The 13,052-nt window shown below is 35.1% G+C and overlaps 1 protein-coding gene across 4 annotated transcripts in view; it reads right to left on the reverse strand.

Annotated features, from left to right (window-relative positions):
• LOC139473774 (E3 ubiquitin-protein ligase SHPRH-like) overlaps positions 1–13,052 on the reverse strand; it is a 361,380-nt gene that overhangs the window by 309,493 nt on the left and 38,835 nt on the right. For all 4 annotated transcript variants that reach the window (XM_071256526.1, XM_071256527.1, XM_071256528.1 and 1 more), the window contains exons 4-5: positions 1,293–1,508; positions 952–1,030 (exon numbers count right to left, since the gene is read on the reverse strand). In XM_071256526.1, the coding sequence (XP_071112627.1) occupies positions 952–1,030; positions 1,293–1,508 (295 nt within the window). The remainder of the gene's footprint in view (positions 1–951; positions 1,031–1,292; positions 1,509–13,052) is intronic.

Genomic DNA, 13,052 nt, shown 5'->3' on the forward strand with positions numbered 1-13,052 from the left:
ATGTAATTGAATTTTTTATGCTTCTTTTTGCCGATAATGTCATTTTAGTATCAGATTCTGTTGTTGGACTACAAAAACAACATTTTAGAATGTTACACCGAAGTGTGGAAATTATCAGTTAACTATCATAAAACAAATATTGTCATTTTCAGAAGAGGGGGTTTTTCTATGGTAAATGTGTTAATGTTCTGAGCCATTTTTATACATATCTTGGTGTAATGTTTACCCATACAATGAACTTCAAGAAAAGTGTCTCAGACATAACATCACGTGCAAAGAAGGCCTTAATCAATGTAATGTCTGTCTCGCAGAAAGTAGGAGCTTTTACACCGAATATATTTTTTGGGATAATTTGATGCCCAAATTCAACCTATCCTGTTAATATGGATCAGAAGTATGGGGATTTCAGCCATATGATTGTCTCAAAAAGCTACAACTTTTAGCCTGTAAAAAATTCTTATCCATTGTTCCTTCAACACCCAATTGTATGGTCTATGGCGAGTCTGGCATGTAACCATTATACATCAACTTCTAAATTATATGTTTGAAATACTGGTTTAATATTCTTGGAATGCATGAACGCAGAATTCCCAAACTTGCCCATTTTGTCATTCAGCTATAGTAAATGAAATTCAGTTTACTTTTGTATGTCCTCATTACTGTCATCTAAGAAACAAGTTTATACCAGAACGCTATCAGTCAAATTATCCTGTACCTGCCTGTGTTTTTCTTCTTTCGTCAAAAGTTGATGCTGTCATATTAAAACTGGCTATGTATGTTAAAAATGCAATTTCCCTCAGAAACAAATTGTTAAACAAGAGTATATATCCAAATATGTAAAACTGCTTACCGTACATGTAACTCCTTTGTATATGGGCCGGAGGAATGACGTGCAATAAAAACTTTGACTTTTGTTTGACTTTGACTCACCAACAGCCTAATCACACTTACACTCCATTGTGTTTGTTGTAATACAAAACTTTCCCATCCTTCATTGTAACCTCAGCATACAGAAAATGTAAAGCAGGTCCTAAAACATGAGAATATAGATCTCATAAAGGCAAAATATGAGCTGCAATTTCATTTTGGACTGTATTATCATGTTGTTAATCTTTACTCAGACAGCCTGCCCAATGCAGGAATTAAAGTTGACCAGACAAGATGAAGAAATACCCTTTGTCACAGACTGTGATTATCCAAGATTTTTTTGTGATGTTTCAAAAGTTAGAATGGTTTTTCAAATGGCTTTTGTCCTAACCAAGCCCATGTAGACAATGACAGAGCTATCTAACCTGTGTGTGCAGGAGTGTGTGTTGTACCATCATGGTATCTCTCCTGACTCAGCATCCAAGTCACAGCCTGTCTCTGATATTGTCTTAACACTGGCTTCAGGCATGGGTGCTGCACGTCTACACACAGAGACTTTATCCTTTCAATGTGGCACTTCTTCACACCTTCAAATAACTTATCAAAGTCATATTTTTCCGTCCTGGACAAGCCATCAAAGTCTGAAAAGAAAAAGACTGATCAAATAATATGAAATACATTAGTGATTTAATGAATAGAAATGAAACTTGGACCATTAATGTGACTTCAGTGGTAATTGATGTAACCATATATTAACAGGGTGTCAACATACACACTGTGACTGCAGTCCTCCAGTAAACGCTATCATAATTTTATCAATCACGGAAGAATCACATCATTAGCGCAGTGTTTGTCTGAGATAAAGATTCAGATCATAGTGAAAGGCCCTCGTGCACAAGTTCAATATTATGTTGACATTCATATATAGAAGTTGTGAATATCAGAGAAAATTGCATTGTCCATGTTCACACCCTCTGCATAGTTGTAACTTTCCCGATTTTCATGTTACCAGTATATAACTGGACGTGTTTGCTTTTACTTGCAAAAACAGACGCAGCCCTATCACTGCCATTTCCTCTGTACTATGTACTTCCAGTCCAAATACATTACTTCCAGACCTTGATTTTAATCAAGACAACTTCTTAAACTGCCAGTTACAGCCTTTCAACACCCTGACCGGCTTCCTACTTTATGTTCTATTAACATTACATTCCTCTGCCACATACAGTTATAGACAAGGGGTTATGTGGACAGCTGGTGACTGTCGACAGGAATATCGCTGAGTGTGGGATTAAACAACAAACAAACAAACAAACAAACAAAAGAGTCTGAGTCAAAATATCAGTATAGGGATATACATATATATATATATAGGGGCATGGTCTCATGTCAGGTTAAATCAGGATCTAATATCAAAATAATCAAAATTGTACAATTAGATGATAAACATACTGTGTTTTCAATGTAGAGCTAGGTAACCTGTAGATTTAACGGCGCTAAATTGAATTTAGAACCGAACGCGCAGCGTGAAGTTTCAAATGTTAAATTTAGCGGGGTTTAATCTACAGTTAACCTAGCTCTACATTGAAAACACAGTATGTTTATCCCCATTCTACCATGACTAAATAAACCGCGAACTCTTTGGTGTTAACAAATATACTGAGTGAAGCGGCATTGGTTGAGTCCAGTGTTTTGAGTGGGTTATCGATCTGAATTACGGAATCACCGAACAAAATATGGTGCTGTATATACTCAAGCAGTTTGTTTACACCGTAATACTTCACCCGAACATATGACAGGCATTGAAAGCCTAAAGCACGGCAACTTGGTAAGCTAACATGAGGTGGGAATCCCTAAAGAAAACAAAGCAAGTTTTGCAAGGCTTTCGCTCTACATCGCAGGTCACCATTATGACGTCATCTTGCTCATTGTGATGCAAAAGATATGACGTCACAGTCATATATAGAAAAGCGCCAAAATTCCAAGCTTCCTGTTGTCTCCAAAAAGAAAATACATTCCCTTTGTAGATTTCTATCATGTTTTCTGCATGAAATGTATTGCCACACATCCTTTGGATATTGTAGTAACCGCATCTGTGCATTTTGTAACCTGTAATTGTAGATATAATTATTTAAATATGCCTACCGACAATGACTGAAAATAGTACTATTCTATGAATATTAGCTTCATTGGTGATGCGGCCGTCAAACCAGCTGTTTCAATCAGAGGGGGTTTATTGTGATTTAATAGCCTCTGATTGACCAATCAGAATCGAGTAAATTCCAAATTCTTGTTAGAATATGTTTTAAAGCCAAGTACCAAATTGCAGTTTATTAGTGGTAAATAGCTGCTGAATTATTGCTGCATATGTGTTTTTACATATGGCTGCTGAGGTACATCGCAGGACAACAGGCCTGAGGGCAACAAATTTGTTAATAAAATGAAACTGCATACAAAGTGCATGCACTGATCCAATAAAATATGTACATCAGGAAACAATGTTCCTTGTCACCATGTCTCTTTACAGAATAGTTACATGCACCATATGCAATACTCTGCAGTGTACAGTTGTATACATGTCAGCATTGATATTCTTTCTATAACACTGCAATGAATTTCTTAAGGGAAAAATTAACAATTTGAAAAGTATAAAACAGTAATGAAATTCTTAGCATCCTGTAGCAGAGAATGGTGGCAATACAGTATCCTTATCAGACAAGTGCCTGTGTTTTGTTCACATAAAGACTATAATTGGCCAAAAGCGATATTTCACAATAACCTCAAAGATGACCTTGACCTTTGATAGACATAACATAAAAAATAGATGCAGTAGAATTTGTAAAGGTGCATGCACACATACTCTCCATACATATCCACTATAGTATGATGTCCAGAACGCTTTAAAACAGTAGTCTTTTGAAATGCATAGTTACACATGTATACATAGGTGTGTGATCTTTGACAAATCCGAAAAAGGGGTCACAGGTAGTTGATAAATATAACAATTATACTCTAAAAGAAGGTAGGGTATCGTGAAATATTAATGTTATTATCGGACATAGAAATATCAGCTTTGAAAAATGACAGCCAGAAATAGAATGGTTTCTGAATTAAAACCTTGCACCCCAACACACCTGAAACATTGCACATGGACCATACAATTCCTTCTGCACTTGGAGGAATTAAAGGACCCCCTACCATGGATCATTCTTGATTTTGGCACCTCAGTGAAATGTCGTCAAATGTCTCCAAGCCATTAATATTGTGGGTTTTCATTAGAGCGGAGGCAGTTATTTCCGATAAGGTAAGGGCTAAATCCTATACAAATAAGAACATAGTGCATTTGGGCGATGAGTTCTCTCAAATGTGGTTTCGGTCAACTATTACCACAATATGAGGTGTGGCTGTATTTTTTGTGTAGTGGGTTCGTAACACGGCACGAAAACGCAAACCCAGAAGTTCAGCATTTACCGATGAAGGGTGGGTCTGACGATGACTTTGGTCGGAAATTACCGATAATATATATTGAACTTACAACTTTAAGTAATTAGTACCTGTGTGTTGTGCTAAAGATATATTTATGAAATCCACACCATGTAAGACCCAAAATAATATCAATGTGGTAATGTGACGAGAAGACGGCGATAGACTTTAGCCTGTTTCTAAATTCCTTCGATTACAACAGAAATGCTAAATATGCTTTGGATACATATTTCTTTTGCAACAAGCTTTGTTGTTGTAGTCATACAATTTCTGCCACTGACTTTATGATGGTTTGGAGAAGGAATATTCTGTCGCCAGACAAAAAAGAAGTTATCACAGACCTGCATGTGAAAAGTAAATCCTGCAGAGAAATAAGTCAACTGACAACTGTAATGAAAACAGGCCTGTGTCCAAGAGAACTGTTCAGCGTGAAGTTTATCGGGAAGGCTTTCACAGAAGGATTGTTCGCAAACGCATCAGAATTCAAGATAGTCAACATGTAACAAACATGAAAGAAAGTTTTGGGGTGCCGATCTAAACTGAGAATGACAATTATTGGATTCTGGGATAAGGAACTGTGAGTTTATTAATGAATTTAAGATAGGAATCAGGACTGACAACAGTGTATTTATGTGTGGCGAAAGGTGCAAGAAGATATTCGTGACATATGGGAATCTTTGACTGTTGATTTCAGCAAAAACTAATACGTGAGCATTCCATGTAGGATTTATAGGACTATATACAGCAAAGGGCTAATCTACATCACCAAATATTATGTATGTCAGTTTAACATTTTGTCTTTGGAGAGAAACAACAAATAGAACAAATTACACTTCCAGGTATGTGACGCCACTCAAGTGTCTGTTAACATATGGCACAATACTGTATATAAATAAGACAGTGCAGCTGCAGTAACCTGAATACCACAGAACGTTTAACAGAAGTATATATTTTGATATACTCATTTATGAAAGAAAACAGATCAAGACCAGTTGAAAGATTTAATTCATTTACATTCGTGAACCAACAACATGTTACCCTTTGCAAACGGCACCAAGAAAAAATGCCAGAATAACATTTAAGCAGAAGGCACATTCAAACTGCAGTGCTTCAATGTCTTCATCTGTCATTCCCAGAAAAATTGGATCCACACAAGCTTTGTGGTACCCCCAGGGACGCAGGTTACACCCGATCCAATCCTGTGGTACATTATTCTCTGGACCCTTGCACACGAAACAGATAGTGGCATCAACCATGTCATCGCTATAGGCATCATCTGAATTGTCATCCACAGAAAACTCTCCTTCGTCAGATGTCGCACTGTCATTTTGGTTCAACTCTTTCTCTCTTTTCTTCATTTCTCGTTCAGCTTTCATCTCTCCTTTTCTCTCTGTTTCCTAATTTCCTCTCTCTCTTTCTTTTTCAATTCCCTTTCTTTCTTTTTCTTTGCTTCTGATTCTAATCACTCTATTTTCTTCTGTTCTCTTTTTAATCGTTTTCTTATTTTTCCCTCTCTTCTATTTTCCTTTTTTCCCCCTCCTCTCAAAAATCTTTAAATACTTTTCACCTGTGACAGCTTTGGCCAATGCCACTCGCTTTTGACCCAGCCCTGGTTTCTTCGTAGCTGAAAGTATTGCAAGATATTTCTCAAAGACTAATGGAACCATGTCGCATGAAGTGGTATCTGCAATATTCTGGACAGAAGCATCAGGGACACAAGACTTCATAACTAGCCAGATGTTGTACACTTCATCGTTCAGCAAGTCAGCAAAATGCTTGATGAAAAGTTGTGTCTTCTCTTCCCCCAGTGCAGCTTGAAAAGATGTTAGTGACATTTGCTGTGTTGTTGTGGCTGAGGTAAGGGCTTCATGGGCAGAGGTAGGTTCTAGGTCAGGAGATGAAGGTGGTTCAGATGCTTCTTTTCTTTCAGTGAAACTTTCCGACGGAGTTGTCGGGGCCTGCGTAGCTGGCTGGGTAGCAACAGGTGATGCAGTGGGGGTACCACTAGCTTCATGTGTCAGGATAGAGGACTGGCCAAAAACGCTGCTTGGAGTCATCTTGTAAGTTGACAGGGGCACAGACGGAAACCCTTTACAGCTATGTCAACAGTGGTTGACTTCTGCCATGCTTGACGGAACACTCAGGCAAATGTTACCTTTGTCACGTAATCACCTACATGTTCTATTTGATAGTTTCTTACAGACTTCCGCCATGTGCCCTTCATGAGCTGAAAAGTCGCAAATCTAGAGGCTGTATCAGGTGTGAGTGAGTGAGTGAGTATGGTTTTACGCCGCTTTTTGCAATATTCCAGCAATTTCACGGCGGGGGACACCGGAAATGGGTTTCACACATTGTACCCACGTCGGCAATCGAACCCAGGTCTTCAGCGTGACGAGCGAACGCTTTAACCACTAGGCTACCCGACCGCCCCATATCAGGTGTGAAGCATGTTCTTGTGGTCAATATAATTCAATGCCATTATCCCTACAGATGTCAGAAGCTGTCATGGTAAAGGGGCGGTCGGATAGCCTAGTGGTTTAAGCGTTCGCTCGTCACACCGAAGACCCGGGTTCGATTCCCAACATGGGTACAATGTGTGAAGCCCATTTCTGGTGTCCCCCGCCGTGATATTGCTGGAATATTGCTAAAAGCAGCGTAAAACCATACTCACTCACTTACTTTCATGGTAAGATGAGTAGAATGCCCATCAACTAGGAGCAGGACAGGGCGTTAAACTCTTTGCTGATCTGGAATAAAAACATTTTTGAGGCATGTAGTGAAGAGTTCAGAGTCCATTCACCCATTTTCTGATCTACCTATGACAGCTTCTTCAAAGCCCTCCAACATACTGTTTGCAAATCGCTGACCCTGGGTACACTATAAGAGGTGGCTTGTTGTGGCCACTTGCGCTAACACATGCAAGTACAGTTATTTGAGACTTGTCATTGGCAGTAAAATTGTACAGCACTTGCGAGCTTTGTGCTAAAACCTTCCCACTTTTTTGACACATTGGGAAGCCACTTTTGTCAACGTTATAGATCCTAGTTGGATCATGAAGAAGATCTGGCTGGTTGATCTCTACAGTGATATACTGTTTAAAGTTGTCAAACCATCTTTGCTGGCATTACAAGTGCCCGCTCTTTAGCTGATTGTGCCGGTGATCTTGTGGAGATATTTGGATGTCTCTTTAGGAACCCCTTATACCAATCTTTTCTGGACTTGTTGTCTTTAAACGGATTGTCACGGCCATCTTCCGTTAATATTTTCTGAACTGTTCATTGTTTCCTGAAATAAGATTACTGTTTGAAGATGGCCTTTTTAAAAAGAGATTTACTACACTAAATGCTATAATTATAACATTCTTCGTTAATTTTTATCAATGTGATATTAGGATTTTTTAAGTTATTTTTGGTGAAAATACTTCATATGTTACAATACATACTGAACCGTAAAAGAAACATCACCATACTTAGATATATCAGAAACCTTATTTGTCCAAACACTGTAAACATACTTTGAGACACATTAAAAAGATAAAACTTGGCAAAACTGATCATCAAGGTTGAAATTGAAATTAAAGTGTCGAATGTTCTTAAAGTGAAACACAACACTAGTCTCTGAGAAAATGGCATCACAAGGCAGTATCTCATGTGTCTGCCATGTGCATTGATGACTGCCGTGCAACGTCGATACTTGGAATGGATGAGGCAGTTGATGAAGGCCATAGGCACTTGAGCCCACACTCTGAGGAACGCCTGATGCAGTTCAGCTGCAGTTTGGTTTTTTCCCAATCATTTTTATTCAAGCTTCAGTGGTTACATACACAGTGATATATTTATCTATAGCAATATCAACAATTTGACACAGCATATTTTTCTAAGCGTAAAAAATTGGATAGGCCTTGATCATGTAGGATCGAGCAAGATGTTCTGGCATGAAAGTTGTTAACACCATATTTATGAGCAATCATAGAAAGATAAGCTAATAATAAAAGAATACACAATACCAAACTATAATATTTTAATCATTATATTGGAGAAACACTGTTGTTTTTCTTTGGCAATAGAGTCAAAGTGATTGGAAATAATCAATAATAACACACAGTCAGCAATCTATGTAAGATTCAAGGCATCATGTAAACCAAAATACGATTTCCACAATCTGTTGTAAGTACAAAGCTTATTGTTAGTTTTTGCTGACAGATATTCTAAATAAATAGCATCTTTTAATACTTGTTTAAAAACGTCCATTGAGGGTTTCATTTTCGTTAAACTAGAAATAAAAACGTGTCTCTTAGCTAACATAATAATATGATTATTTGCAGATTTTGCACTTATTTCACCAAACCATACATTAAATCTTGTAAAAAGTATATGACAAGTTCCAACAGAATTCAAAAAAGACTCCAAGTTCTGCCAGAATTCAAACACATATTCACAGTCATAAAATTCATGCATCAAGTTTTCTTTCTCTATCTTGCAAAATTCACATAAATCATCATCGACAAGTTTCATTTTATACAGTTCTTTTTTTTATATATCATTCTGTGCAGGAATCTAAATTGAAAATCTATCAATTTTACATCTCTAATGTCTTTCCTAAAAGAGACAAAAACTTTAGCCCATTCTAAGCATTCACCAAATTCAATCTCCCATTTCTTAGATATTTTGGGTTGCGAGTCAGAAAAAATAAGTTTATCATAAAAAAGTCTTGAACCTTTTTTACAAATCAATAAGTCCTGATAACATGGAAGAATATACATGTCAAAGTATAAATCTACATCAAATTGTTTTTTAATTGCTGTTTTCCATGTTCGAGGAATAATTGAAATAAGTTGAACATAATGCAAAAAAGTCCCTTTAATATTGTATCTTTCTTTTAGGATTTCAAAGGGAGTAAATCTATTTCCCTGACATATATGTTTTAGGGACCAAATACCCTTATTATACCAATCTTTTATGAAAAAATTTGGGGAGTTCAAGTAGTGGTTTAACCATAATGGTTGATTCATAATGTTTTCAATAAGAGAAAGGTCTAATTCATATTTTCTAAAATATTCACACCAAGCTTTAATAACATCATTCCAATAAGGGTTAGAAGCTTTTGTGTATATGAAAGCATTTGAACCTAATCTTCGTTTTTACTGGAATGTCATATTGCTGACATTTCTGATGTTTATAATACATTTACTTAAAAAAGAGATTTTTAGAGATTTCACAAAAGTTTTAATATCGACATTCTTAGTCCCCCATTTTTATATTCCCTCTTAATATTTTCTCTTTTTATTTTATCTGTTTTTCCGTTCCAAAGAAGATAAAAAAATATTTTATCTTATTTCTTAATAAAAGCATCAGGAGGATTTGGGAGTGCAGTGAATATGTGAACTAGCTGTGTTAAAGCAAGTGTTTTAATAACTGTAATTTTCCCAATTAATGTTAAATGCCTTTTTCTCCTGTTTGCTAAAAGTTTAGTGATATTTTCTAATCTTTTACGAGTATTGATTACCCATAAATTCTTTAATTCCAGGTTAAGAATAATACTAAAACTTCAAAGTCTCCATTGTGCCACTCCAAGTTGATCTGATCACATATTTTTAATCTGCTCCCAGCAAGGGCGCCTATCCATACAGCCTTTGTTTTATCCATATTTATTTTTGGTAGAAATCATTAAGTGTTTTAATTGCAGCATTAAGACATTCTGGAGTACCATCTAAGAATAATTCAGTGTTGTCAGCATATTGACCAAGTTTATGTTCTTTTCCATGCATCTCTATACCTCTAATGTTTGTATTCTCTCTAATAAGTATGCTAAGAATTTCAGCTGCTAGAATAAAAAGATATGGGGAAATGGGATCACCTTGTCTACATCCTCTTTTATTTTCAAAGAAAGAAGAAAGATGGCCATTTTGTATGACACAGGAAAAACTACCGTATTTGTCGTAATAAGCGCCCCGCTCTAATAAGCACCCATGGCGGTATTTGCTAATATATTGGCTAGTGAACAATCCCAATTAGCATCCTTTCCAACTGATCAATGTACACAAGACTTATTTATTCTTGTATAATTACGCACTCGTGTGTTATATGCACCCTTAATTATGGCCAATTAAATTCTCAAAAATATATCTATCGTGTGTAATACACACAGATTCTTCTTTTATATCATTTCAGGCTGTCGGCATAAACCACAAAATTTACAATCTTTCAACTCTGTTTTTTTTTCTCACCAAAAATATATTCTAATGAGAGCCCCCTATTTCTAATTTTGAGAGCGCCCTAGGCGCTTCTTATGTCGAATAGGGTATTGTTTATAAGCATATTCACCCAATCAACAATATAGGATCCAAAACCAAATTTTTTAAGTACGTCTATGATGAATGATTTGGAAATTGTGTCAAAGACTTTCTCAAAATCTATAAGAAAAAGAAGACCTGTTTTATTTTGTTCTTTTAGATGGAATATGATATCATATAATAATCTTATATTTTCTGCAATGCATCTTCCTGGTATAAAGCCAGTTTGATTTTCATCAATTAGAGAAGGGAGAGTTTTCTTTATTCTATTTGCAATACATGCACTCATTATTTTGTATAATACATTTAGGAGAGTTATAGGTCGCCAGTTTTTAAGTAAAGTTCTATCCTTTTTGCCTTTGGGAATACAGGTGACGATACCGCTGTTAACTGTTATTGTTAATTTCTTATTACTAAAAGATTAATTAATGTATCTGAAGATCCAAGGGCCTTATTCCTTCCAAAAAAATCAAAAAATTCTATGCTGAAACCATCAAGACCTGCACTCTTATTATTTTTCATATCCCTGACAACTCTATTAATTTCCCCTTGAGTGATTTCTTGTTCCATACTATCTCTTAAATTCAAGTTAAGTTTAGGAGTTTTGATATCTTTTAAAAAACTATTTAGGTTATCGTTTTCGAAATTTGGATTAGTATATAATTTTTGATAGAAATGTTTTTGTTGCTCTAGTATCTGGTTTCCATCTGTAATCATATTACCTGAATCATCTACTAGTTTATGTATCAATTTATTTGTAGAATTTCTTTTCTCTAAATGGCAAACATAACTGGTTGGTTTCTCTCCTTCACCATACAATCTTAGTCTGCTTCTAATTTCTTGAGCTCTTACTTCTTCCTCTCTTATTTGTTCTAATTCTAATTTAAGCTTGGAAAGTTTGGCAAATTTATTTTTGTTAACATGTTGAAAATCATTTCTTATTTGATCTTCTACCTCATTTATATCTTTTTCAAGTGATTGTATTTTATTCCTTTTTTTTCTCTTCAAATAAGATGATATTGAAATTGAATTTCCTCTAACTTTCATCAAGAAGGTTTCGAATACAATTTTTGCTGAGTATTTTAATTTTAAAAGCTCTACAGGATCATTATCCTGGTCATTACAGGCATATTCAAGTTTAACTTCTTCAAGTGTTATTTTAACCATATCACAATATTCCTTATTATATAACAAAGATGAATTTAATTTCCAATAACCCTTCCCTTTTTCTTTGTTTACAGATGTGGATAAGGTTAAAGAGATGGCTGAGTGATCCGATTTGTAGCCTGCTGATATATTTGCATCTAGTGTAATATTACTTACATTCTCTGATATTAAAAAGAAGTCTAGTCTACCTTGTTGTCAAGGGTTCTTTTTCCACCAGGTATATTTATTAAAAGTAGGATTCAGTTCTCTCCAGATATCATAAAGTTTATATCTCTCCATATTTTCTATAATAAGATTTCACGCTTTTGGGTTGTTATGTTTATAATTTTCAAGATCTATGTTTGGATCTATTACCAAATTCCAATCACCACATATAACCCAAAAGTCATTTTCAAATTCTAGCATATTTGTAAATAACTGTTTATAAAAATTTGGATCATCATTATTAGGGCCATAAATATTAGCAATTACCATATCAATTCCATCAATATTTAGTGAAACAATTATGAAATTTCCATTTTTATCCTTTTTATACGAATGTATATCGATTTCACAGTTATTGTTAAAAAGAATGGCTACCCCTCTAGCATTAGATCTTAAAGGAGCTATAATACTTTGTAGGCCCCATTCATTTCTCACAATTGTTTCATATTCCTCAGAGATATGAATATCTTAAAGGCAGATTATGTCAAATTTATTTTTACGATAAATATTCATTACTTCTTTGCGTTTATTTTTATTTGATAGCCCTCTACAGTTAGCAGATATTATTCTAATTTTACTAGTCATTGTCAAATTTTAAAAGTATGATTGTCAATTTTATAGTTTTTTAAAAGGACATAATTGAGAAAAACATAAAAACAAAAACATGTACCTCCTTTCATCAGTCTTGTCCACCTATTGGATCTGATACCTAAAATTCCACCTATGAGTATCTAGATATTTAAATCATAAAAGAAAGGCCAAATCAAATTTACTGAGGCCTTGGAAAATATAGGTACCGGTATTATGAATTAGCATATATCTTCCTGCTAATCATGCTAATTATTAGGTGAAATCTACGTTAACTAACCTATTGTATAATTAATCATTAGATTAAAAAATCTAACTAAAGATTGATGTGCTAGAATCAGCAGGTATCACTACGTATATTAGATCTAGATAATGATAATCAAAATACAATACATCAATACGAAAAGGAGAGATTAGCATATATCTTAATGCTAATTGTTAAATGCAAACT

The sequence above is a fragment of the Haliotis cracherodii genome, unplaced genomic scaffold (assembly GCF_022045235.1).
Source record: "Haliotis cracherodii isolate W230 unplaced genomic scaffold, xgHalCrac1.p SCAF_3, whole genome shotgun sequence".
NCBI lineage: Eukaryota > Metazoa > Mollusca > Gastropoda > Lepetellida > Haliotidae > Haliotis > Haliotis cracherodii.